Raw genomic sequence first — 26,833 nt, 5'->3', positions numbered from 1 at the left:
AGGCTTGTCTATATGTTCATTTGCAAAGTTCAAACGCTGATTTTTGTGGTGAGGACATAAAAGAGGTTTTCTTCCGATGACTCTTCCTTGAGACCATATTTGTACAAGTATCTCTTTATAGTGGAATAGTGTACCACAACTCCAGTGTCTGCCAGATCTTTCTGGAGGGATTGTGCAGTCAAATGTGGGTTTTGAATTGTTTTTCTCACAATCCTGCGAGCTGTTCTGTCTGATATTTTTCTTGGTTTTCTAGATCTTGCTTTAACTTCCACTGTTCCTGATAACTGCCATTTCTTAATTACAATCCGAACAGGAGAATATTGACATCTGAAAACGTTTTGCTATCTTCTTATAGCCTTCTCCAGCTTTGTGAGCGTCAACAATTTTCAGTTTCAGATTTCTAGACAACTGCTTAGAAGAAGCCATGGTGCTGATTGTTGGCGCAAGGTCAAATGAGTCTGGGCATTTAAAACCTTTGAGATTGACATCACTTGGTCTTCCCAGATGATGACTTAGAACAATCCATGACACTGGCAGGTCTCAGCTTTGCAAAGGGGGCAGTGCGTGCTATAAATTCTGCAGGGTGCCCAAACTTTTGTAGACGTCAATTTTTTGACACATTATAAGAATGTCTAATCTGTAATTTGATGCCTTTTGGAGATTTTTCCATCTTTCCTTGGCTTCTTTATGCACATTAATACAAGTTTTTACCTGGGGTGCCCAAACTTTTGATCCCCACTGTACATCGTATATCTACTGCCCAGCAAGTATTTACAGTGAGCCTGCAATGTGTATACAGTATACGCATTGCTGGCTCACTTAACCCTTTGCTTAGCTGAATGCTGTGCACCAGCCCAGCAAGGAAAGAGTTAACTTACACTGCTGGACAGTGTAAGTTAACCCTTTGGGTGGTATAAACTATATACAGCTATCTATAGATAGCTGTATATAGTGTATACAGAAGAAGAAGTCCGCTTACTTCCCTCCAGTCCCGGCTGGGTCCGTGTAGCTCCGCCCCCTAGTGATGTCATTAGGGGGTGGGGCTTCAGACGGGATCCAGGCTGATAAGCGTGAGACTCTGTACACTTTGTATGTTTTGTATAATGTGAACAGACCCTTCTGGCAGTGTCTTCCCAGAGAGGGAGACTCCAGCTGTTGCTAAACTACAACTCCCAGCATGCACAGACAGCCAAAGGCTGTCTGGGCATGCTGGGAGTTGTAGTTTTGCAACAATTGGAGGCTCCCTGTTTGGGAAGACATTACAATATGGGAGCTCTCCCCAGCGGACAGCGGATGAACTGGATTTTTTTTTTATAAAATAATTTTTCTAATGTGTTGCCTTTTTTTTTAAATTGAATTTTCAGGCTTAGCAGTGGAAGCTGTCTAATAGACGGAATCCATTACTAAGCCGGGGCTTATCGTTAGCCCCAAAATCAGCTACCACTAACCTGGTGCCGGGAAGAGTCGGTACCAACAGGCCCGTAGCATCAAAAATGGCGCTCTTGGGCCTAGGTGGTAACAGGCTGGTGTTATTTAGGCTGGGGAGGGCCAGTAACAATGGTCCTCGCCCCCCCTGGTAATGTCAAGCTGTTGCTGCTTTGTTGGTATCTGGCTGAGAATAAAAAGACGGGGAACCCTATGCATTTTTTTTTTACATTTATTTATTTAAAAAAAAAACAATTTTTGACCCTCCGATCCTGTTGGTACCAGCTCTTCCCGGCACCCCTGGGTGGGTACCGGGGTAATAATTGGGGGTTAGCGCTAGCTGTTTTTGGGGCTAACGCTAAGCCCTGCTCAGTAATGGATTCCGTCTATTAGACAGCTTCCCCTACTAAGCCTGAAAATTCAATAAAAAAAAAAAAAAAGATGACACATTGGAAAAATAATTATACTTTAAAAAACACCCCCCCCCCCCACAGCCCTCGTTAACCATTTTATTCATCCGCAGTAGTCCTCCGAATCCACCGTAATGTTCTGCATACACGGATCTGAAACGAGAAGAAAAAAGAAACACAAAAAATAAGTTAGGACATTTTGGGCGCTCTCTACTTGGGAAAGCGCCCAAAATGCAATGTCTTCCCAAACAGATAGCCTACAATTGTTGCAAAACTACAACTCCCAGCGTGCACAGACAGCCTTTGGCTGAGTTGTAGTTTAGCAACAGCTGGAGTCTCCCTGTCTGGGAGGACACTGCTAGAAGGGTCTGTTCACATTATACAAAACAGACAATGTGAACAGAGCCTCACACCCGTACCAGCCTGGCTTCCGTCTGTAGCTCCGCCCCTAATTACATCATCACTAGGGGCGTAACTACATGGACACGGCCGGCACAGGATCAAGGGAAGTAAGTGGACGTCGGCTTCTGTTTACACTATATACAGCTATCTATAGATAGCTGTATATACTGTATACAGCCCAAAGGGCCTGTAGGAGCAGGGAGTCTTGTCAGTATAGCGACAGGATTCCTGACTCCTGTACAGTATACGTGTGTACACTATGCACCCCTGTATACTATACGGCCGGGGGAGGTGAATAGTGATGCTGTACATCACTCCTCATCTCCTTACACTTTGTGGACCGGGCGCTCAGCATCCGACCCACAGAGTCGTACCCTGAAGACAGTGAAAGAACTGCCACAGGGTACAAAATTGGCTGTTTCCACACACCAGTAAAAAATGCCAGAAAAAACGGCAGAAAAACTGCAAAAAATCAGCAGATTTTCTGGTGTTTTTGCTGGCGTTTTTTTAAGGTGTTAAAAAAAATAAAAAATGGAAAACTGCCACAGCTTTTTCCTGCGTTTTGGAAGTTTTTTTTTGGTTTCTTCTGGCGTTTTTTGTGGTGTGTAGAAACGGCCAAATTTGTACCCTGTGGCAGTTTTTCACTGCCTTCAGGGTACGACTCTGTGGGTCGAATGCTGAGCGCCTGGTCCACAAAGTGTAAGGAGATGAGGAGTGATGTACGGCATCACTACTCACCTCCCCAGGACCTATAGTATACAGGGGTGCATAGTGTACCCGTGTATACTATACAGGAGCCGGGAATCCTGTCACTATACTGACGGGACTCCCTGCTCCTATAGCCCCTTTGGGCGGTATACACTATATACAGCTTTCTGTAGATAGCTGTATATAGTGTATACAGAAGAGGAGATCCCCTTACATCCCTTGCTCCCTGTCCCTGCCGGGTCTGTGTAGCTCCACCCCTAGTGATGGCGTCATTAGGGGGCAGAGCTACAAACGGGAGGCAGAGTGGTAAGTATGAGGCTATGTTCACATTGTACATTTTGTATAATGTGAACAGACCCTTCTGCCAGTGTCTTCCCAGACAGGGATACTCCAGCTGTTGCTAAACTACAACTCCCAGCATTCCCAGACAGCCAAGGCTGTCTGGGCATGCTGGGAGTTGTAGTTTTGCAACAATTGGAGGCTCTCTGTTTCTGACACCCGTTGCGATCTGTTTATTAATGCAGGTACTACAGCTCCTAGCATGGAGCTGAGTGGGAGCAGTAGTACCTGCAGCTAAGGACAGATCACAGTGGATGTCACTCCTGACACCCGCTGCGATCGTCCTGTATAATGTATAGATGCGGGCAGCAGCTCTTCTCTGGTCCCCTGCACTGCCATATATATAACTATTCATATTTCCCACAGATCGTTGTGATTGGTTGGTACCATCTGGCTAATCACAGCTCTCTGTGGGAAATATGAATCTGTGATGTGAATAACATCACAGAACACAGTGCCGGATAGCGGAGAAGAACTGCAGTGCCGTGGCTTCTATACATTATATAGGAGGATTGCAACGGGTGTCAGAAGTGACACCCAGGGCGATCTGTCTATTAGTACAGGTACTACTACTCCAATCATGGAACAGTCTGCTCCATGTTGGGAGTAGTAGTACTACTTAAAAAATGTAAAAAAAAATAAAGAAAAAAAAAGTTAAAAACACACTTTATTAAACACATTAAAAAACTTATTTTAAAAAACATTGCTAATAAAAAGATTAACAAAATTACTCTAACCCCTTAACGACCACGGACGTAAATGTACGTCCTGGTGTGGCGGTACTTAGCACACCAGGACATACATTTCCGTCCTGTGTATGACTGCGAGCATCGGAGCGGTGCTCGCGTCATACACTGCAGTAGCAGCCGGGGACTCGCCAGTAATTTCCGACATCCCCAATCACGCAGATGTCTGCCATTAACCCCTCAGATGCCGTGATCAAAACATATCATGACATCTGCAGCAATGCACATGTTAAAATAGATGGTTGGATCGCCGTCAGCGCTGCCGGGGGGATCCGATCATCTGTAATGGCGGCCGGAGTTCCCCTCACCTGCCTCCGGCCGGTGCATAGCACTGAACAGTATTAGCAATCAAAGGATTGCTATAGATCCTGGGTTCTCAACCCGTGGTACGCGTACCCCTGTGGGTACGCCACGGGTTGAGCGGGGGTACGCGAAAGCGCTGTCAAATACCGGCCATGCATTGGCCAGTATCTGAAAGTGCATAGCCGCGGCAGCTCACCGTACAGTTGCTACTGTGAGTGAGCTGCCTGGTTGCCGGGGAGACGTGTGACCTCCCCTGACGTTGCGCGGAGTTGCCGCACAGCGCAGGAGAACGTCACACGTCAGTGCGGCCCCGCCGAACGGGACGCTCTGCATAAAGAAGCAACAAACAGGGTCCCGCCGGAGACCAGGTAAAAAGTATAAAAAAGTTAATAACTGTGTGGGCCAGAGGGGGAATGTATTGGACGGAGCACAAGGCATTAAGATGGAGGGGGAGAGGGATGGGGAGTAATAAAGAATAAAGCACAAGGCATTAAAATGTAACGCCTTGTGCTTTATTACTCCCCATCCCCCCCCCTCCGCCATTATCCCTCTCCCCCTCCATCTTAATGCCTTTTGCTTTATTACTCCTCATCCCCCCTCTGCCATTATCCCTCTCCCCCTCCATTTCATGATTAAATGGAGGGGGAGAGGGATAATGGCAGAGGGGTGATGATGGGGGGATGGGGAGTGATAAAGCAAAAGGCATTAAGATGGAGGGGGAGAGGGATAATGGCGGAGGAGTGATGATGGGGGGATGGGGAGTGATAAAGCACAAGGCATTAAGATGGAGGGGGAGAGGGATAATGGTGAAGGGGGGATGAGGGGGAAATGAAGCACAAGGCATTAAGATGGAGGGGGAAAGGGATAATGGCGGAGGGGGGATGTGGAGTGATAAAGCACAAGGCATTAAAATTTAATGGCTTGTGCTTTATTACTCCCCATATCCCCTCATTCCCCCCTCCACCATTAGTGCTCTCCTCCTCCATCTTAATCCCCTTGCGCCATTTCCCCTTCCTCTGATCCCCTTTTGCCATATCGGATAATAATGGCACAAGGGGATTAAATTGGAGGGGGGGGGAAATGGCAAAAGGGGATTAATATGGAGGGGGGTGTTGATTACCCCCCCCCCCTCCATCTTAATCCCCTTGTGTTATTATTCCCCCTCAGTCTTAATCCCCTTTTGCCATTTTCCCCCCTCCATCTTAATCCCCTTGTGCTATTATTATCCGATATGGGAAAAGGGGATCAGAGGAAGGGGGAATGGTGCAAGAGGATCAGAGGGAGGGAGGAATAATGTCACAAGAGATTAAAATGGATAATCAACCCCCCCCCTCCATCTTTATCCCCTTGTGCTATTATTCCTCCTCCATCTTAATCCCCTTGTGTTATTATTCCCCCTCCATCTTTATCCCCTTGTGTTATTATTCCCCCTCCATCTTATCCCCTTGTGTTATTATTCCCCCTCCATCTTTATACTCTTGTGCTATTATTCCTCCTCCATCTTAATCCCCTTGTGCTATTATTCCTCCTCCATCTTAATCCCCTTGTGTTATTATTCTTCCTCCATCTTTATCCCCTTGTGCTATTATTCCTCCTCCATCTTAATCCCTTTGTGCCATTATTCCTCCTCCATCTTAATCCCCTTGTGCTATTATTCCTCCTCCATCTTAATCCCCTTGTGTTATTATTCTTCCTCCATCTTTATCCCCTTGTGCTATTATTCCTCCTCCATCTTAATCCCTTTGTGGCATTATTCCTCCTCCATCTTAATCCCCTTGTGCTATTATTCCTCCTCCATCTTAATCCCCTTGTGCTATTATTCCTCCTCCATTTTAATCCCCATGTGTTATTATTCCTCCTCCATTTTAATCCCCCTGTGTTATTATTCCTCCTCCATCTTAATCCCTTTGTGCCATTATTCCTCCTCCATCTTAATCCCCTTGTGCTATTATTCCCCCTCCATTTTAAACCCCTTGTGTTATTATTCCCCCTCCATCTTTATCCCCTTGTGTTATTATTCCCCCTCCATGTTATCCCCTTGTGTTATTATTCCCCCTCCATCTTTATCCTCTTGTGCTATTATTCCTCCTCCATCTTAATCCCCTTGTGCTATTATTCCTCCTCCATCTTAATCCCCTTGTGTTATTATTCTTCCTCCATCTTTATCCCCTTGTGCTATTATTCCTCCTCCATCTTAATCCCTTTGTGCCATTATTCCTCCTCCATCTTAATCCCCTTGTGCTATTATTCCTCCTCCATCTTAATCCCCTTGTGCTATTATTCCTCCTCCATTTTAATCCCCCTGTGTTATTCTTCCTCCTCCATCTTAATCCCCCTGTGTTATTATTCCTCCTCCATCTTAATCCCTTTGTGCCATTATTCCTCCTCCATCTTAATCCCCTTGTGCTATTATTCCTCCTCCATCTTAATCCCCTTGTGCTATTATTATTCCTCCTCCATCTTTATCCCCTTGTGCTATTATTCCTCCTCCATCTTAATCCCCTTGTGCCATTATTCTTCCTCCATGTTAATACCCTTGTGTTATTATTCCTCCTCCATCTTAATCCCCTTGTGTTTCTCCCTCCCTCGGATCCTCTTGCACCATTCCCCCTTCCTCTGATCCCCTTTTGCCATATCGGATAATAATGACACAAGGGGATTAAGATGGAGGGGGGAATGGCAAATGGGGATCAGAGGGAGGGGGGAATAATGGCACAAGGGGATTAAGATGGAGGGGGGAATAGTGGCACAAGGGGATTAAGACGGAGGGGGGAATAGTGTCAAAAGGGGATTAAGATGCAGAGGGGGGGATAGTGGCACAAGGGGATTAAAATGGAGGGGGGATAGTAGCACAAGGGGATTAAGATGGAAGTGGGGAATAATAGCACAAGGGGATTAAAATGGAGGAGGATAATAGCACAAGGGGATTAAGATGGAGGCATTAGTATACAGCTAATGCATTAATATAAAGGTGAGAATAAGCCTTTTGTACCCCTCGCCCGCAAGTTCCACGCGAGGGGGTACTCGCGGACATACTTTCAAGCTTTGGGGGTACATTCGCCAAAAAGTTTGAGAACCACTGCTATAGATAGTCCCCCTATTAAAGTGTAAAAATAAAAGTTAAAAAAGTAAAAAAAAAGCTAAATTTTTTTTTGAAAAATCCCCTCCCCCTACAAAAAAGAAAATTGTCCCTTTTTCCCATTTTACCTCCAAAAAGCATAAACATTTTTTTTAATAAACATATATGGTATCGCTGTGTGCGGAAATGATCCCGTACGGTGAACAGCTTAAACTTAAAAAAATCCAAAAATGCTGCTTTTTTGCCACGTTTTATAAAAAAAAAATGTATAATAATTGTCCAAAAAGTTTTATATATGCAAATGTGGTATCAATAATAAGAACAGATGATGGCGTAAAAATAGGGCCCTCATACCACCCCATATACGGAAAAATGAAAAAGTTATAGGTGGTCAAAATTTGGCGATTTTATATTACTAATTTTGTACAAAAAGTTTGAGATTTTTTTTAAGCGGTACAAAAATAGAACAGTATCTAGCCATGGGTATCATTTTAATCATATTGACCCACAGAATAAAGAACACGTCATTTTTACCGTAAAGTGTATAGTGTGAAAACAAAACCTCCAAAGTGTGCAAAATTGTGGTTTTCATTTCAATTTTCTCCATAAAAAAATTATTCTTTAACCCCTTAAGGACTCAGCCCATTTGGACCTTAAGGACTCAGACAATTTTATTTTTACGCTTTCGTTTTTTCCTCCTCCCCTTCAAAAAATCATAACTCTTATATTTTCATCCACAAACTAGTATGAGGGCTTGTTTTTTGCGCGACCAGTTGTCTATTGTAATGCCATCACTCACTTTACCATAAAATGTATGGCGCAACCAAAAAATACTACTTGTGTGGGAAAATTAAAAAGAAAACCGCAATTTTGCTAATTTTGGAAGGTTTTGTTTTCACGCCGTACAATTTATGGTAAAAATGACGTGTTTTTTATTCTCTGGGTCAATATGATTAAAATGATGCCCATGATTATACACTTTTCTATTACTGTTGCCCTTCAAAAAAATCGCAAACTTTTTAACCAAATTAGTACGTTTAAAATCCCCCCATTTTGAAGACCTATAACTTTTTCATTTTTCCATATTTATGCGGTGGTATGAGGGCTCATTTTTTGCGCCGTGATCTGTACTTTTTATTAATACCATATTTGCTTATACAAAACTTTTATAAAATTTTTTATTAATTTTTTTGGAATAAAATGTTATAAAAAAGCAGCTATTTTGGACTTTTTTTTTTTTTTTTACGTTCACGCCGTTCACCGTACGGGATCATTTACATTTTATTTTAATAGTACGGATATTTACGCACGCGGCGATACCAAATATGTATATAAAATAATTTTTTTACACTTTTTGGGGGTAAAATAGGGAAAATGGGACAATTTACGTTTTTATTGGGGGAGGGGGTTTTTCACATTTTTTTTACTTAATTTTTTTTACTTTTATTTTTACACTCTTATAGTCCCCATAGGGGACTATTTATAGCAACCATTCGATTGCTAATCCTGTTCAGTGCTATGTATAGGACATAGCACTGATCAGGGTTATCGGTCATCTTCTGCTCTGGTCTGCGGGAAGGCAGATCAGAGCAGAAGACTCCCGGAAGACAGTGGAGGCAGGTGAGGGGACCTCCGTCTGCCGTGCAGGATGATCGTATCACCGCGGCAGCGCTGCGGGCGATCCGATCATCCTGTTAAGTGATCGCGATGCTGCAGATGCCGTGATCTGTATAGATGACAGCATCTGAGGGGTTAATGGCGGACATCCGTGGGATCGCGGGTGTCCGCCATTACCGGCGGGTCCCTGGCTGTGATCCACAGCCGGGACCTGCCGTGCATGATGCCGGCATCGCTCCGATGCCCGCGGTTATGCTCAGGATGTAAATGTACGTCCTGGTGCGTTAAGTACCACATCACCAGGACATACATTTACGTCCTGCGTCGTTAAGGGGTTAAGTTCGCCATACAATTTTTGGTAAAATGAGAGCTTTCATTACAAAGCAAATTGGTCATGCAAAAAACAAGACATGTTATAATAAATAACATGATGTAGTGTCACGCTATGAACATTAGGTTTTTGCATCTAAATGTGAATCATTGATGTGTATTACAGAAGTGTATAGATAACTAGGACTGTTATTCTAACAACCTTTATGGAAAGTTAAGTAGAATTTAGATCTCTCCTCTCAGAAAATAAAGAATAGAGTTTTCATAGCTTTTGGCTCGAGTACATGGTCTTCTAGTCAATAATAGAATTAGAACTTGTTTTCTGTTTGTCCATTACCTTAGACATTAAGAGGTGAGAAGGTCACAAGTCAATAAAGTCCAGTAATGAACTAAAGGTTTGACTGGGTTTCAGTTCCATCCTTTTGGATCATGTCTTTTGAAACATACTTCTGAATTAGCCATCGAGCCTATCAAAATGCATACATAGCTGCGAGGTGTTACAGATGACCTGTAGAGGAGAGACAGATTGAGCTTGCAGTGCATGATCTGTTTAGAGCACTTTTAAAATGATGAGGTCTTATGATTCTATATTTGTTCTCAGCAGACTGCCTGTAATGAAGTCAAGAAGCTTGTGGCTGTTTTTGCTGTTGCTCGGGGTCTTTCTGTCGGCCACATGGGGATGGATGGATTCAGATGGGAGCCGAAGGTTAAATTCCGCTACGGGGAGGTTGCAACTGGAGGTAAATCATCTATTGAAATGCACTTCACTCCGGGCGCTTATATAATACGACTTCGCTACAAGAAACTCTTTTCGTTTCTGTTCCTAGAACTGCTGTTTTGTTATTTTTCTTATTGTTGCAAACTTGACTTTTTGAAAATATGGTCGACACTTATTAATTTTTGATGACAGCAGATCATGTGATACTTGAGAAAAGTATAGTGACATTTACTGACAGAATAACATTATGTCACTTACCAAAAGAAGGTATAAAGTATAAAGTATAAAGCACAAATCTGAATTGGCTTAAAGCCTGTATTACAGTGGGCTTTATAATGTCTTATCATTATTATTTGAAACCAAACACTTAAAAATACATTAGAACCAATTATTTACATTTAGTATTTTTTTATTATGTAAGTGCATAAGATTAAACTAACTTACGGTGAAGTAAGAGTGCGTTTACATGTGTCCTTTGATTCAGCATTGTTTCTGGTTGCGTTTGATCGAAAATCTTGTATGGTGTGTTTATAATCCAGTGAGTTGACCTGTTAGATCCTGTGAAGCATCAGGTTCAGTGCATCCAGCTTCTTGCATCCTGCATTCCCCCAATAACTGTAGTGCACAATAAGAAATAATAGCTGTCTAAATGTCTAATGCATCATATTTTTCACAGTGGTTCAGACTATTAGAAAGTATGGCACATCTTTAGACTATGTTGTCTAAGTTTAGACCCTGTTTTAGTTGGTTTCTGTTTAAGCCATAAATGTGTGCCAAACTTTGGTCAATTTTTGGCACCCAGTGTCATATTTAAGTCATGCCTCTTTTGAACTAAAGCACACCCAGTTTTTGCTAAGTCACAACCCCTTCCTTATTTTTGGTTGATGTTTTTGTCCTTTTTTTTGTACCAAAATGTGCCATATTTTTTGTGCACACTGTTCTATATATCTCCCCCACTGTCAGCAAATTATGTACAGGAAGGTAGGTTTGTGAACGCAGAATTTTGCACAAACCCCTATATTTAACCCCTTAAGGACTCAGCCCATTTTGGCCTTAAGGACTCAGACAATTAAATTTTTACGTTTTCATTTTTTCCTCCTCACCTTCTAAAAATCATAACTCTTTTATATTTTCATCCACAGACTAGTATGAGGGCTTGTTTTTTGCGCGACCAGTTGTCCTTTGTAATGACATCACTCATTATATCCTAAAATGTATGGCGCAACCAAAAAATACTATTTTTGTGGGGAAATTAAAACGAAAAACGCAATTTTGCTAATTTTGGAAGGTTTTGTTTTCACGCCGTACAATTTATGGTAAAAATGACATGTGTTCTTTATTCTGAGGGTCAATACGATTAAAATGATACCCATTATTATATATTTTTATATTATTGTTGCGCTTAAAAAAAATCACAAACTTTTTAACCAAATTAGTACGTTTATAATCCCTTTATTTTGATGACCTCTAACTTTTTTATTTTTCCGTATAAGTGGCGGTATGGGGGCTAATTTTTTGCGCCATGATCTGTACTTTTTTTTTATACCTCATTTGCATATAAAAACTTTTAATACATTTTTTATAATTTTTTTTTAATAAAATGTATTAAAAAAGTAGGAATTTTGGACTTTTTTTTTTTTTTCGTTCACGCCGTTCACCGTACGGGATCATTAACATTTTATTTTAATAGTTCGGACATTTACGCACATGGCGATACCAAATATGTCTATAAAAAAATTTTTTTACGCTTTTTGGGGGTAAAATAGGAAAAAACAGACGTTTAACTTTTTTATTGGGGGAGGGGATTTTTCACTTTTTTTTTACTTTTACATTTTTTTACATTTTTTTTTACACTTGAATAGTCCCCATAGGGGACTATTCATAGCAATACCATGATTGCTAATACTGATCTGTTCTATGTATAGGACATAGAACAGATCAGTATTATCGGTCATCTCCTGCTCTGGTCTGCTCGATCACAGACCAGAGCAGGAGACGCCGGGAGCCGCACGGAGGAAGGAGAGGGGACCTCCGTGCGGCATTATGAATGATCGGATCCCCGCAGCAGCGCTGCGGGCGATCCGATCGTTCATTTAAATCGCGAACTGCCGCAGATGCCGGGATCTGTATTGATCCCGGCACCTGAGGGGTTAATGGCGGACGCCCGCGAGATCGCGGGCTTCGGCCATTGCCGGCGGGTCCCTGGCTGCGATCAGCAGCCGGGATCAGCCGCGCATGACACGGGCATCGCTCCGATGCCCGCGGTTATGCTTAGGACGTAAATGTACGTCCTGGTGCGTTAAGTACCACCTCACCAGGACGTACATTTACGTCCTGCGTCCTTAAGGGGTTAAACTCTTTGCAGACTGGGCCAATCACGCAGAAATCTACACAATGCCCTAGCAGGCTGTACTCAGCTGGATTTACTGAGAGGCATACGCTTATAAGTCAAGCCAGTGCAGTGAACACAAGCGGATGTTCACATAAGGCAGGCGTATGAAAACGCCCCTTTTAGTAAATCCTCCCTGTGTTTTCTATGTTACTTGTCATATCACATTGCAAAAAAATCACATATTCAGCATTGCTTATATATGTAGATATACTGGCTCAAAGGATCAATCTATCTGAAAACAAAGCTGATCTGATTTTGAACATAATAACCAAGCTCGGCTTTCATGTTTTAATAAACTTTAAACCGAAATCTGAGCTGTGATTGGTCGCTATGGACAAATCAGACTGTTTTGGTTTTAGGCAGGTTGATAAATTTGGGCCACATTATCTGCCTTGCTTTCATATTGAAATGCTGTTTTTGAGTGTTAGTCTGCTATAGTTCACTTTACTGCTCTTACTAAAAGAAATTGGAGTTGTGTTTCTTTAAATAATGGAATGTTTGCTCTGTTACATGTATTTTGTATGCTATATTTTCTATTAAATTGTATTCTAAATGAATTGCATTGTGTAATCTGGGTGATGTATAGGCTGACAATTTCTAATAAATGAGCTAGGAATAAACTACAAGGCTGTGGAAAGGTCATGTCTAATCTCAGTGATCCTGTTAGAATATTAACTGACGTAACTGCAGAGCTGTGATATCTTGGAAATAAGCTAAGTATTCACCTATGTTTGAAGCAATACACTAAATGATGGGATATACATTATAATATCAATGGGAATGTGAAGAGGCAGCCTAATGTAATATAAGAGTTACAGTTTACCTATCTTTTTTATCTGCTTATGTTGCAGCTTCTGGTAATAGGCATGTATAATTCAGTGCGAAGCTAGAGTTTTACAATTTGCATAGTGGGGCAGATTTAGTAATCCTGTCTAATACTTAAAAGCCAGTGTAAACTTAAAGCGGACAGTCTAGGTAGGCACCAAATGTATTATAGTGTCTCATGCTGTTTGATAAATTTGGCACATTTTTAGACACTTTTGAAATGCCTTCCTTGTGTCAATATTTTTTGTCCAAAAGTTTGGTGGAAAATTGGTGATTATATTTTAGTATATTTTGCTATAACTCTTATATGTGCATTGTTATATTTAAATTCAAAGGTGCACATGCAATGATAAAGTGAAGTAAAGTGAAAACAAAACAAACAAACAAAAACATGCTACCTATTTTGCACTCCCAAGATTCAGTTTTTGTGTTGTTTTTTTTTTTTTTTTTAAATGTGTTTTAGGAGCAACATTTTTCTTTAGCATTTTAACTCCTTCATTTTTCATTTTAAGTCATGTGACTCATCATGGGACGTAACCCCTTGGGGACGGAGCCCATTATGACCCTAAGGACGGGAGCATTTTTTGCAAATCTGACCACTGTCACTTTAGGCATTAATAACTCTGGGATGCTTTTACTTATAAATTTGATTCCGAGATTGTTTTTTCGTGACATATTCTACTTTATGTTAGTGGGAAATTTTCGGCGATACTTGCATTCTTTCTTGGTGAAAAATTCAAAAATTTCATGAAATTTCATAAGCTCTCTGCTTATAAGGAATATGGATATTCCAAATACATTATATATTGATTCACATATACAATATGTCTACTTTATGTTGGCATCATAAAATTGATGAGTTTTTACTTTTGGAAAACACCAGAGGGCTTCAAAGTTCAGCAACAATTTTCCAATTTTTTGCAAAATTTTCAAAATCGGAATTTTTCAGGGACCAGTTCAGGTTTGAAGTGGATTTGAAAGGTCTTCTGGTTAGAAATACCCGATAAATGACCCCATTATAAAAACTGCACCCCTCAAAGTATTCAAAATGCCATTCAGTAAGTGTGTTAACCCTTTAGGTGTTTCACAGGAATAGCAGCATAGTGAAGGAGAAAATTCAAAATCTTCATTTTTTACACTGGCATGTTCTTGTAGACCCAGTTTTTGAATTTTTACAAGGGGTAAAAGGAAAAAAATCCTCTCAAAATTTGTAACCCAATTTCTCTCGAGTAAGAAAATACCTCATATGTGTATGTCAAGTGTTCGGCGGGTGCACTAGAGGGCTCAGAAGCGAAGGAGCAACAATGGGATTTAGGAGAGTGAGTTTTTCTGAAATGGCTTTTGGGGGGCATGTCCCATTTAGGAAGCCCCTATGGTGCCAGGACAGCAAAAAAAAACACATCGCACACTATTATGGAAACGACACCCCTCAAGGAACGTAACAAGGGGTACGGTGAGCCTTAACACCCCACAGGTGTTTGACAACTTTTTGTTAAAGTCGGATGTGTAAATGAAAAAAAATATTTTTCCACTAAAATGCTGGTTTTCCTCCAAATTTCCTTTTTTACAAAGGGTAATAGGAGAAAATGCCCCCCAAAATTTGTAACCCCATTTCTTCTGAGTATGGAAATACCCCATGTTTGGACGTCAAGTGCACTGCGAGCGAACTACAACGCTCAGATGAGAAGGAGCGCCATTGAGCTTTTAGAGAGATAATTTGTTTGGAATGGAAATCGGGGGCCATGTGCATTTACAAAGCCCCCCGTGGTGCCAGAACAGTGGACTCCCCCACATGTGACCCCATTTTGGAAACTACACCCCTCACGGGATGTAATAAGGGGTACAGTGAGCATTTACACCCCACTGGCGTTTGACAGATCTTTGGAACAGTGGGCTTTACAAACAAAAAAATTACATTTTTCATTTTCACAGATCACTGTTCCAAAAATCTGTCAGACACTTGTGGGGCGTAAATGCTCACTGTACCCCTTATTACATTACATGAGGGGTGTAGTTTCCAAAATGGGGTTACATGTGGGTATTTATTTTTTGGAGTTTATGTCAGAACCGCTGTAAAATCAGCCACCCCTGTGCAAATCACCAATTTCGGCCTCAAATGTACATGGTGCGCTCTCACTCCTGAGCTTTGTTGTGCGCCCGCAGAGTATTTTACGCCCACATATGGGGTATTTCTGTACTCAGGAGAAATTGAGCTACAAATTTTGGTGGTCTTTTTTTCCTTTTACCTCTTGTGAAAATAAAAAGTAAAGGGCAACACCAGCATGTTAGTGTAAACATTTTTTTTTTTTTTACACTAACAGGCTGGTGTAGACCCCAACTTTTCCTTTTCATAAGGGATAAAAGGAGAAAAAGCCCCCCAAAATTTGTAAGGCAATTTCTCCCGAGTACGGCAATACCCCATATGTGTCCCTAAACTGTTTCCTTGAAATACGACAGGGCTCCGAAGTGAGAGAGCGCCATGCGCATTTGAGGACTAAATTAGGGATTGGATAGGGGTGGACATAGGGGTATTCTATGCCAGTGATTCCCAAACAGGGTGCCTCCAGCTGTTGCTAAACTCCCAGCATGCCTGGACAGTCAGTGGCTGTCCGGAAATGCTGGGAGTTGTTGTTTTGCAACAGCTGGAGGCTCCATTTTGGAAACACTGCTGTACAATACGTTTTTCATTTTTATTGGGGGGGACAGTGTAAGGGGGTGTTTATGTAGTGTTTTACTCTTTATTAGGTGTTAGTGTAGTGTAGTGTTTTTAGGGTACATTCACACTGGCGGGTTACGGTGAGTTTCCCGCTAGGAATTTGCGCTGCGGCGAAAAATTTGCCGCAGCTCATACTTGAAGCAGGAAACTTGCTGTAAACCCGCCCGTGTGAATGTACCCTGTACGTTCACATGGGGGGGCAAACCTCCAGCTGTTTCAAAACTACAACTCCCAGCATGCACAGTTTGTCAGTACACGCTGGGAGTTGTAGTTTTGCAACAGCTGGAGGCACACTAGTTGGAAAACCTTCAGTTGGGTTCTGTTACCTAACTAAGTATTTTCCAACCAGTGAGCCTCCAGCTGTTGCAAAACTATATCTCCCAGCATGCACGGTCTGTCAGTACATGCTGGGAGTTGTAGTTTTGAAACAGCTGGAGGCACACTGGTTGGAAAATACTGAGTTAGGTTCTGTTACCTAACTCAGTATTTTCCAACCAGTGGGCCTCCAGCTGTTGCAAAACTACAATTCCCAGCATGACTGATCACAGAAGGGCATGCTGGGAGATGTAGTTATGCAACAGCTGGAGGTACGCAACTACAACTCCCAGCATGCCGAGACAGCTGTTTTCTGTGTGGGCATGCTGGAATTTGTAGTTTTGCCACATCTGGAGTGCTACAAATTAGAGACCACTGAACAGTGATCTCCAAACTGTGGACCTCCAGATGTTGCAAAACTACAACTCCCAGCATGCCCAGACAGCAAACAGCTGTGTGGGCATGCTAGGAGTTGTAGTTTTGCAAGATCTAGAGGGCAGTATAGAGATCACTGTGCAGTGGTCTCTAAACTGCAGACCGCCAGCTGTTGCAAAACTACAAATTCCAGCATGCCCACACAGCAAACAGCTGTCTGGGCATGCTGGGAGTTGTAGTTTTGCAACATCTGGAGGGCTACAGTCTAGAGACCACAATAGTGGTCTCAGACTGTAGCCCTCTAGATGTTGCTAGGCAACTACTCACCGGCTTCCGTCGCATCCGGGAGCCGTCCTCTTCTGCCGCACGCCGCCGCAGATCTCCGTCGCCAAAAATGCCAATTTGAAAAACTTTTTTTTGAAGGGCATATTTTTCCTTCTGTAGAAGTCTATAGGAGCAAAAAGATTTTCTGAAAAAAGTGCCATACGCTCAACATGCGATTTTGAATAACTGCCACTGAACCTAAAAACACCACAAAGGATGTAAAAATGCCATTTAGGTTTTTTTCCTATTTCCCTATTTACTTCCAGCTTTACTCCTGTTTGTGGCAAAAAATACTAATCAATATGCTGTGTGTGAACCAAACCTTAGACTGGCATATGAAACAAAGTCTAAGTACATTTATAAGTATAACATGCTGGCAGCAATCTTTAGCGGAAGTTTTACTGCATATTGGACCAGAATTCTTGCATAATTTACACCAAAAATTTACATTACTTGTACTCCATTTATTATTTAATTTTACATACTTTTTAGACATGTTTCCGCCTGATCTGACAAAAAGGCATGTGGTATGTAAAACAGGTTTTGGATTTAGTTTAAGAGGGGCTCGACCTAAATGTGAAAAAATGCAGCAATATTTCAGTTCTAGATTATAGTAAGACAACTAATAGTTGGTTTAAACATAGACTAAAAAGCCTTCAGTCTTCAGTCAGCCTGATACATTTTGATAAATCTAGCAGATTTGAATACTGACTGTGTAAGTAACAATTTTTAGTATATCGGGGCTGTTATTTTATAATTGAGCTCAATATATACACATATATTAGAGATGAGTGAACTTTTGAAAAATTCGATTCGGCCGATTCATCGAATTTTTAGCCAAAATTTGGTTCAATCCGAATTTATTTGTGGCGAATCTATATTAAAAATTGCTCTTTCTGGCCTACAGAGAGCCTCAATAGGGGTGTAGAACACTTTGCTGTGTCTGTGTCCTCTGGCTGCTCCTGCTACTTATCTCTTGTCAGATTACTAGAAAAAATGCCCTTTTGGTAAAACCTAAACTGTGCTCCACTGTGCCCCTCCCCCTCCTTCAGTTCAGCCCCCACAGGGCTCTTGTGGCCGTGAGATGTAGGCACCACGTCTCCAGTGCCCTGACCAGCCATCGTTTCCAACACGTGTTGTAAGAAATGAAGCAGTGGAATGACGTCTTTCATCCCGTAATCCTGGCGACTTACTAATAATGTGGCTTCCTCAAAGGGCCTGAGCAAATGGTAGGTGTCATGTATGAGCTGCCACTGGTTCAAATTGAAGTTAAACAGGGGCGTACCCCTATCCACTTGGATCATCAAGAAATTGGTGATGACTTTTCTCTGTTCGTACAGTCAGTCCAACATATGGAGGGTGGAATTCCAACGTGTGGCAACGTCACAAATAAGACTATGTTGTGGGATACCGTTCTGAAGCTGCAGCTCAAGGAGGGTGTGCTTTGAGGTGCATGAGTGGCTGAAGTGCATGCAAAGTTTCCTTCCCATTGTTAGGATGTCTTGTAAATGGGACGAACACTTCAAAAACTGCTTCACAACCAGATTGAACACGTGTGCCATGCAGGGCGCATGGCTCAGCCTTCCCAGTTGCAGCGCATGCAAGATGTTCTTCCCGTTGTCAGTCACCATTGTTCCCATTTCCAGTTTTCGTGGATTAAGCCATGCTCCGATTTCTTTACGAATGACTTTTAGCAGTTCCTCCCCTGTGTGACTCTTTTCACCAAGGCAAACTATATGAAGAACAGTGTGACACTGCTGTGCCCTGCACACATGGTATGCTGAAGGGCCACTGAGACTTGTCTGGGCAGTGGAGGCTGAGGACACGGTGGAGGATGAGGAGGCAGAGTCACACACTGTCACAGGACCAACAGCCTGAGAGCGTGGAGGAGTAAATGGCGTGACCTGTCCAAGTTGAGGTTGTGGCTGTGCAGGAACCACATTCACCCAGTGAGCAGTAAAGGACATGTATTGTCCCTGACCGTAGTTACAGCTACAGACGTCGGCGCTACCATGCACTTTGGTACACACCAACAGGCTCAAGGACTGGACCACCTTCTCTTCCACAAAATTGTGCAGGGCTGGCACTGCCTTCTTCGCAAAGAAATGACGGCTTGGCATTCTCCTCCTTGGCTCGGCACAAGCCATCAGTTCTCTGAAAGGTGCAGAGTCCACCACTTGAAAAGGGAGGGACTGCAGCACCAGCAACTTAGACAGGAGCACATTCAGCTTCTATGAGTGGGCGCATACTGTTGTCTCTTGGACATGGCTTTGCCGATGGATTGTTAGCGGAATGGCTGACTGAATAGCTGACTAAATGGCTGACTTGGCTGGCTGAAAGAGGGAGTGGCGTGCCACTGGGTGATGCAGCAGGATGGACCACTACATCGGAGCCACGGTTCTCCCAGGCCGCTTTATGATGGCAAAGTATATGTTGACGCAGGGCCGTGGTGCCAACATTGGGACCCTGGCCACGCTTCACCTTCTGCCGACATATCTTGCATGTGGCTATGTGAACCTCCTCTCGATGCTTGATGAAAAACTGCCACACTGCTGAGTAGTTGATCTTCCCACCAACAGTCCGCACTAATTTACTGCTACTGCGGCCGTCTCCAGGAACCCCAGCTCCACTACCTCCCGGGAAGGTAGGCTGCCGCGAAGCAAGTGGTCTCCCCTGGGCAGGTTTGGCTGCAGAATTTCCACTTCTGCCACCATGCTGACTGCCAATCATGCTACCACCTTGCTGGCTCAGCTGCTGCCTCACAGGCAACCTGCAATTCTCTTCTCCTGATGATGCCCCTTCTGCACCCGGCTCCCAATTGCGATCAGCTTCATCATCATCATCAACAAGTGTCTTCACGTCACTGATGTCCTCCTCAGGTTCCTCAACAGAGTCTGCTTCCGGACCCTGAACCTTGGCAACACCGCCTCCCACGTCATTCTCCTCATCACTACTTGCCCTCCTAGCGGAGGAAGCGGCAGATGTCTCCTCCACTTCTTGGCTGGGCAGTAGCTGCAGACTGTCCTCTATTAAATCGTCCTCAGTGAATAGTGGAGTTGAACCCACAGCATAAGATACTTCTGTAGGAGAGGAAACAGAATAGGACAGAGACAATGGGAGGACAGGGACTGTTGCGGGCCATGCCAACTGAGGTTTGTGTCTGAGGAACCCACTGACTGTTGACTGGGGATGTCAGATGTCACTTGTGATGAAGTGGATGACCGTGTTAACCAATCGACGATGGAAGATGGGTTATTGTTCGAGACACGACCGCTAGCTGATAACGGGAGCTCAGGCCTCTCTTAGTCTGCCCCTTGCCCCTAGTCTGCTGCGACCTCTGCCTGAAGGATTTAGGCCTCTACCACTCCTCTGTGTACGTTCTGGCACATCTCTGCCTGACATACTTAGTGCGTATATGAGGGGAGTACAATACACTTCACTACGCTTAAAAGAGTATTTGTCTAGAACAGCAGCAAGTGTGCACTTTTGGCTGGCCTTTCACAGTATGTAGGCCCTTGACAGATTAACAGGTACAAAATAGTACACTACTTAGGTATACATATGTGGTATGCACTTATGAGGGCAGAAAAATGCTCTACAGTACACTTAAAAAAATATCTAAGTACAATACAAGCCAATGAGTACTTTTTCGTGGACTTTCACAGTATGTAGACACTTGACAGTTTAACAGGTAAAAAATAGTACACTACTTAGATGTTCATATGCGGTATGCACTGATGAGGGCAGAAAAATGTGCTACAGTACACCTAAAAACTCTGTATTTTTGTACTTATGCGGGATGCACTGATGAGGGCAGAAAAATGCGCTACAGTAGGCCTAAATTTACATAAATATGTAAAATCATTCACATAGCCCCCCCCCCTAACGTGTTTCGTCACAGATGTGACATCTTCAGAATATCTGTGACAAAACATGTTAGGGGGGGGGGCTATGTGAATGATTTTAACAACAGCATCATAACTGCCAACAGTACACACTGAAGGTGTGCTGTTTATAAGTTCAATAACAGTCAACCTGGACGATCATGTGACAATCACAGAACAGTGCATGTGATGCTGGGTTTTTAAAACACTTTTTCAGCTCATAATTTTCAAATATAATTAATAAAAGCTAAGTATTAAAAATCTTTGCAGTGAGGCTTAACATGTGGACTTTTCAACCAGTCCTATTGGGCTGAGTTGCTTGTAAATTAACTAATGTTATGTCCACCCCTCACTTGGGTCACTGATCCTTGGATCTAGTAATTTTTTTTTAGCTCAGTAGGCCTAAAAACTCTATATTTTTGTAAAACACCAGCCGGTGATTACTTTTCTCTGCCCTTTCACAGTATGTAGGCCCTTGACAGATTAACAGGTACAAAATAGTACACTACTTAGATGTACGTATGCGGTATGCACTGATGAGGGCAGAAAAATGCGCTACAGTACGCCTAAAAACTCAGTATTTTTGTAAAACACCAGCCGGTGATTAATTTTGTCAGTCCTTTCACAATATGTAGGTCCTTGACAGATTATCGGGTATAAAATAGTACACTACTTAGATGTACTTATGCGGTCTGCACTTATGAGGACAGAAAAATGCACTACGGTACCCTTAAAAAACAAGTATTTTTGTAAAACACCTGCAGTACACAACAGCGCTGCAGCCGGAAAAAGCTGTGTACTAAACACAAAATTTCACGCTGTCAAAGATTATTAGGAATGGACTGCTTTGTATTATACCGTCTACAGACTAGTATAACCAGCAGATGATTTTTTGTGGAAAAAGACACTGAATTGCTGTAATACTATGCCGAAGAAAGTGACTGGGAGGGTTAAGCCTGCAGCTGCAGTTAAAATCCTTTTTAGTGAAAAAAACTATGCTCTCCGTCCACCAGAACGCTGATGTGACTAGTATGTGAAACGCTGCTGGTATGAGCTTTTCTGTGTAACATACACACAGTGATGTCCGTCCTATCTGTATGCAGTGTAATGAATGATATGACGAGCCGCAAAATGGCTGCCGAATATATAGGGTTGTGACATCACAGGGGTGACTGGCTGCTGATAGGCTGCATCCTGCATGTGATTCAGGGTCCTCCCGCCTAGCTCCCTTCCCACCTTGCCTTTCCATCTTCCCAGCGTTCCTTGCCCCATGTACTGACATATGGATCTGCCATTTTAGGTGCCCTGGAGCCAGCACCGCAGTAAATGGAGTTTAATGAAGCGATTTGCGCAATAAAATCGCAGCGATATTCGCATTAGTTGAAAATCAAATATTTCCTGAAATTCGCAATGAATTCGGGTTTAACAGCTTTGATTCGCCCATCTCTAATATATATATATATATATATATGTGTGTGTGTGTGTGTGTATGTATCAGTGTACAGTAAGCTCCTAAGCATTTCATAGTGGTGGCTGCAGTTAACTAGAACTTTTCCATTTACCTCTATTCCATTGCATGGGATTTGGAGCTCTGTAGCATAAAAATGTAGCTCAGATCTTTGTAAAGATATCCTATCAAAGTGTTTAACCTATTTAGATTTTGAAAGAAAATGTTGGATAGGCTTTTAGCTTAGGGCTAACAGTATAGAAATTACTTTACGGATAGATTCATACAAAATAATTTTTGAGCAGAATTCAGCTTTGCAATTTGGCTATGAAATTCCGGTGCAGTAGAATCCCATTGCTGTCAATGGGATTCTGCTGCACAGCGCACATTATGAATGTTCAGCAGCAGAGCTTTCACCAATTAAGTTCCGCTGCCGAAACAATGATTTTTCCTATTCTTTTGGCGAATCCGCATGGAATACATATTCATCTATGGTGACAGCAATGCCTGCCCACTTCTAACACCGACTGATTCAGTCAGCACAGGCCGCTGTTGGAATCTCTGGCTGCAGATTCTAAATATAAACCCTGAATCTGTCGGCTGTATTTGCTGCAGAAACCATGGGATTGCTGTTGGGTATAAAAGTAAACTGTACTAATTGTCAAGTAGGGGGAGTCGAGCTGCTAAAGTACCACACCTTGGCATGTCTTCTCGCTCCCTCTCACCTCCCAGTCCCTCCTTGACTGATGTACATCAATCAAGCAAGGAGTCATACCATACTGTGGCACTTGAGCAGCTCTTGGCTGTGGCACTTGGCTGAGAAATAAAAAGGAAAGGTACAGTTTGCTTTTATACCCTCTCAGCTATAAAACAGTGTCTGCAGCTCCTACGAAAAATACAGCAGCAAATACAGCTGACATATTCTCTTTAAATAGGCACTGACAGATATAAAAACTTTTGATATGTTGAAAAGCATGCAAAACCAATAGGTTTTGCACTTGCTTTCATTAGAAAATTTTCAGTATTTCATAGTGAAAAATCCAGTCAAAGAACTGCCCCCTCTGCCTCCTGGAATGCATTCACTGCTTCTGTGAACACTGCTTCGTCCTGGACTATGGGACGTTTTGGAGGGGGGAGGGGCTGTACACACTGCAGAGACTCATGTGAAGAGAAGGGGAGGGGGAGGGGCAGGAAGACTGCTGCCGGCTCTGACACAGCAGACATCAATGAGAGAGGCAGAAACATGCATTGCAGATGAAAAAGTAAGTGTCCACGCATGTATGTATGTATGTGTGTGTGTGTGTGTATGTGGATGTATATATATATATATATATATATATATATATATATATATATATGTATGTGTGTGTGTATATCAGTGTGTCTATCTAATGTGTATGTGTAAGAATATATGAAGCCAGTGTGTGTGTGTGTGTGTGTGAGCTAAAGGGGGACTACCTCCAGCTGTTGCAAAACTACAGCTCCCAGCATGCCCACACATCATTTGGCTGTGCAGGCATGCTGGGAGTTTTAGTTTTGCAACAGCTGGAGGCACCCTGGTTGGGAAGCACTGGACTGAGGAGAGGGAGGGGGAGTGGCTATCACAGTGAGTACCCGCCCCCTGCTTCTGGGGGATACAATTAAGGTATTTCAGAAATAAAGCTAATTCTGAGAGAAATGTAGGTCACAGACACATACAAAAGTCAATGTACATGATCAGGATGAGATAGTGTGCAACAAATAACAGTTTTGTTTTTTTGAGTACGCTTTAAGGGGTAACTTTATTAAGATTTTACCATATAACCATATATAAGGCGTGGCAACCATTGCAGCTGGTAGGAATGTTTCCCAGGCATGGTAAGGAAGAAGATTCTGAGGGGGTGTGAAAACGCTCGCTGGCATGCGAGCTGCTGGATGTTTCAGGAGTCTCCTCCCTTTCTCAACATAATCATAACATTATGTTGAGAAAGGGAGGAGACTCCTGAAACGTCCAGCAGCTCGCATGCCAGCGAGCGTTTTCACACCCCCTCAGAATTAGCGTCCACATGGCCAGGAACACACCGTCCAGCAAGCAGCAAGTCTGGGATGGAAGGTTCTGAAGACACCGACAACCTCTGAGCAGTCTATTGAGCACCTGGTGATTATGTTCTGTATATCTCTCTACTGTTTTGTACATTGGTAAATTTGGAGATAAAGAACTTTTTAAGTGCAATTCCCAGTCTATTTCTATATATATGGTTTACTGAGCAGTCTATTGAGCACCGGGTGATTATGTTCTGTATATCTCTCTACTGTTTTGTACATTGGTAAATTTGGAGATAAAGAACTTTTTAAGTGCAATTCCGTCTATTTCTATATATATGGTTTACTGCACTCAGGAGACGGAGCCCTGAGATAGACATAGGGAAGCCACCCATTACGTGTACACCTGTGGTCTGATTATGTTGAGAAGTGGATACGCTCCTATTCTGATGCCAGCCATGGCAGGCTGTAGCAAACAAGCGATGATAACACTGATCAGTGCTGTTCTATAAAACAAGTGTTTGCAATCTAAAGAATAGTAAATAAAAAAAAAGTTAATACATGTGAATAGAATAGGACAGTTTTAAGCAAACAAATTCATACAAAAAAGTTATAATTTTTTTAAAGTAGTTTTTTTTTTCATTTTGTCCTACCATTTTTTATTTTATTTTTTTTAGTTTTGCCATAGATTTTGTGCTAAAATGATTTAAATGTTAAAAAGTACAATTGGTAGCACAAAAAACAACGTCTCATATGGGTCTGTAGGTGAAAAAAGTTGAAGCGTTATGACTGAAGGTGAGGAGGAAAAAACAAAAGCACAAAAATAAAAAATTGGCCCGGTTGTTTTGGGTTTGAGTACGCAGAATAGCAGTGAGTAAAAGTATAAGCTAAGGATGTTGAAAAGATTAGGCTGGAGATGGAAGTGGATTTTGCATGTCATGGCATCCTGGGGCTTTCACGAACACCAAATGCTGTTTCTATATAACAATTTCGGGGGTGGGAGGGAGGAGAGTATGTTTCATATCATTTCATGTCCAGATGACTTGAGAGCTGTGTGTCCGAAGAGTGCTCTGCGCAGTGTAACTGTGCATGTACCGGGCCCTCGTTCTGTCCCGACTTCTGTAGCGAGGGCCCGGTGCATACATAGTTACACTGCGCAGAGCACTCTTCGGACACACAGCTCTCAAGTCATCAGGACGTGAGAGCTGCAAAAAAAAACTTCAGGCACCTGCGCTCTGCAGACAAAGCGCTGTGCTCCTGGGGGCATGTGACTCCACATCACTAGGACGTGGAGTTGAAGAAAATGAATATGCAAACCACGGGGGTGGGCTTAGGCCCCTTCCTCCGGGACTCAAAGAGATATGGACACCGGGGGACCACCTTCAAAACGCTACTGCAGACAGGACAAATGGAACTTTAGCACGGGAGAACTCAGCAGCCAGAGCACACACTAAAGTAAGTAAACGCTTTATGGACTCCAGTTATCCTACACTATTACCCAGTATATTTTGAGTTTAGTGTGGGTGCACTGGCTGACAGTTTTCCTTTAAAAACATACCTTTGTTGCAGAGATATGTCCCACCGAAGATCCGATCTTCTCTGAACTGCGTGCTGGAGGCAGGCCCAAAGGATCAGTTTAAATATTTATTATCGCTAGCCACGTGAGTGCTCAGTCGGTGCATGCGCTCACGTGACCACTGACTCCACATTACTAGGACGTTGAGTCACAGACAATGAATATTCAAATTGACCAGGCGGGCCCGGCCTCCAGCATGCAATTCAGAGAAGATAGAAGCGGATATTTAATGGGACAGATCTCCAGAACGAAGGTAAATCAGTAAATGTGCTCTAAAATAAGAATCCTGATAGAATTGCTTTGCAAGTTGTAGTGAATATAAAGCTTCTTCAAATATATTCATTGGGAGGCAAAAAAAACAATGCATAAATGTTGAGTCAGTAGTTAATGCTAAAATGAAAAATGACTGCTGGTGACTGAATCCCTGGCTGTTGGATACAGCATTTTGCCAGCTGTATCTTTGCCCTGCATACTATGGCAACTTTTGCTAGTTTTTCATCAGTAAGAAAACTGCATTTTGAACAATACAATATAATTGCAAACAAATGTTGTAGTAAACACCCTGCTTAAGGCTGGGTCCACACTACGTTTTGTCCCATACGGGAGCGCATACGGCAGGAGGGAGCTAAAACCTCGCGCTCCCGTATGTGACCGTATGTGCTCCCGTATGCCATTCACTTCAATGAGCCGACCGGAGTGAAACGTTCGGTCCGGTCGGCTCATTTTTGCGCCGTATGCGCTTTTACAACCGGACCTAAAACCGTGGTTGACAAAACGTAGTGTGGACCCAGCCTAACACTGCATTAAGGACATTTTTCTATTTTCCGTGCACAGTCCAAGAATTAGATAAAATGTACAGGCAAAAATGTTAGACAATCTC

General features: G+C 42.6%; 1 protein-coding gene across 3 annotated transcripts in view; it reads left to right on the top strand.

Moving 5' to 3' along the window:
• Positions 1–26,833, top strand: part of FSTL4 (follistatin like 4) — a 1,659,076-nt gene that overhangs the window by 405,406 nt on the left and 1,226,837 nt on the right. For 2 of the 3 annotated variants that reach the window (XM_056516583.1, XM_056516582.1), the window contains one exon: positions 9,964–10,099. In XM_056516583.1, the coding sequence (XP_056372558.1) occupies positions 9,974–10,099 (126 nt within the window). In that variant the 5' untranslated portion in view covers positions 9,964–9,973. Of the gene's footprint in view, positions 1–9,960; positions 10,100–26,833 lie in introns of all 3 variants that reach the window. The other variant, XM_056516581.1, reaches the window with a different exon arrangement.

This window comes from Hyla sarda, chromosome 4 (genome assembly GCF_029499605.1).
Source record: "Hyla sarda isolate aHylSar1 chromosome 4, aHylSar1.hap1, whole genome shotgun sequence".
In the NCBI taxonomy this organism is placed as follows: Eukaryota; Metazoa; Chordata; class Amphibia; order Anura; family Hylidae; genus Hyla; species Hyla sarda.
This window is presented reverse-complemented; position numbering and strand designations above follow the sequence as displayed.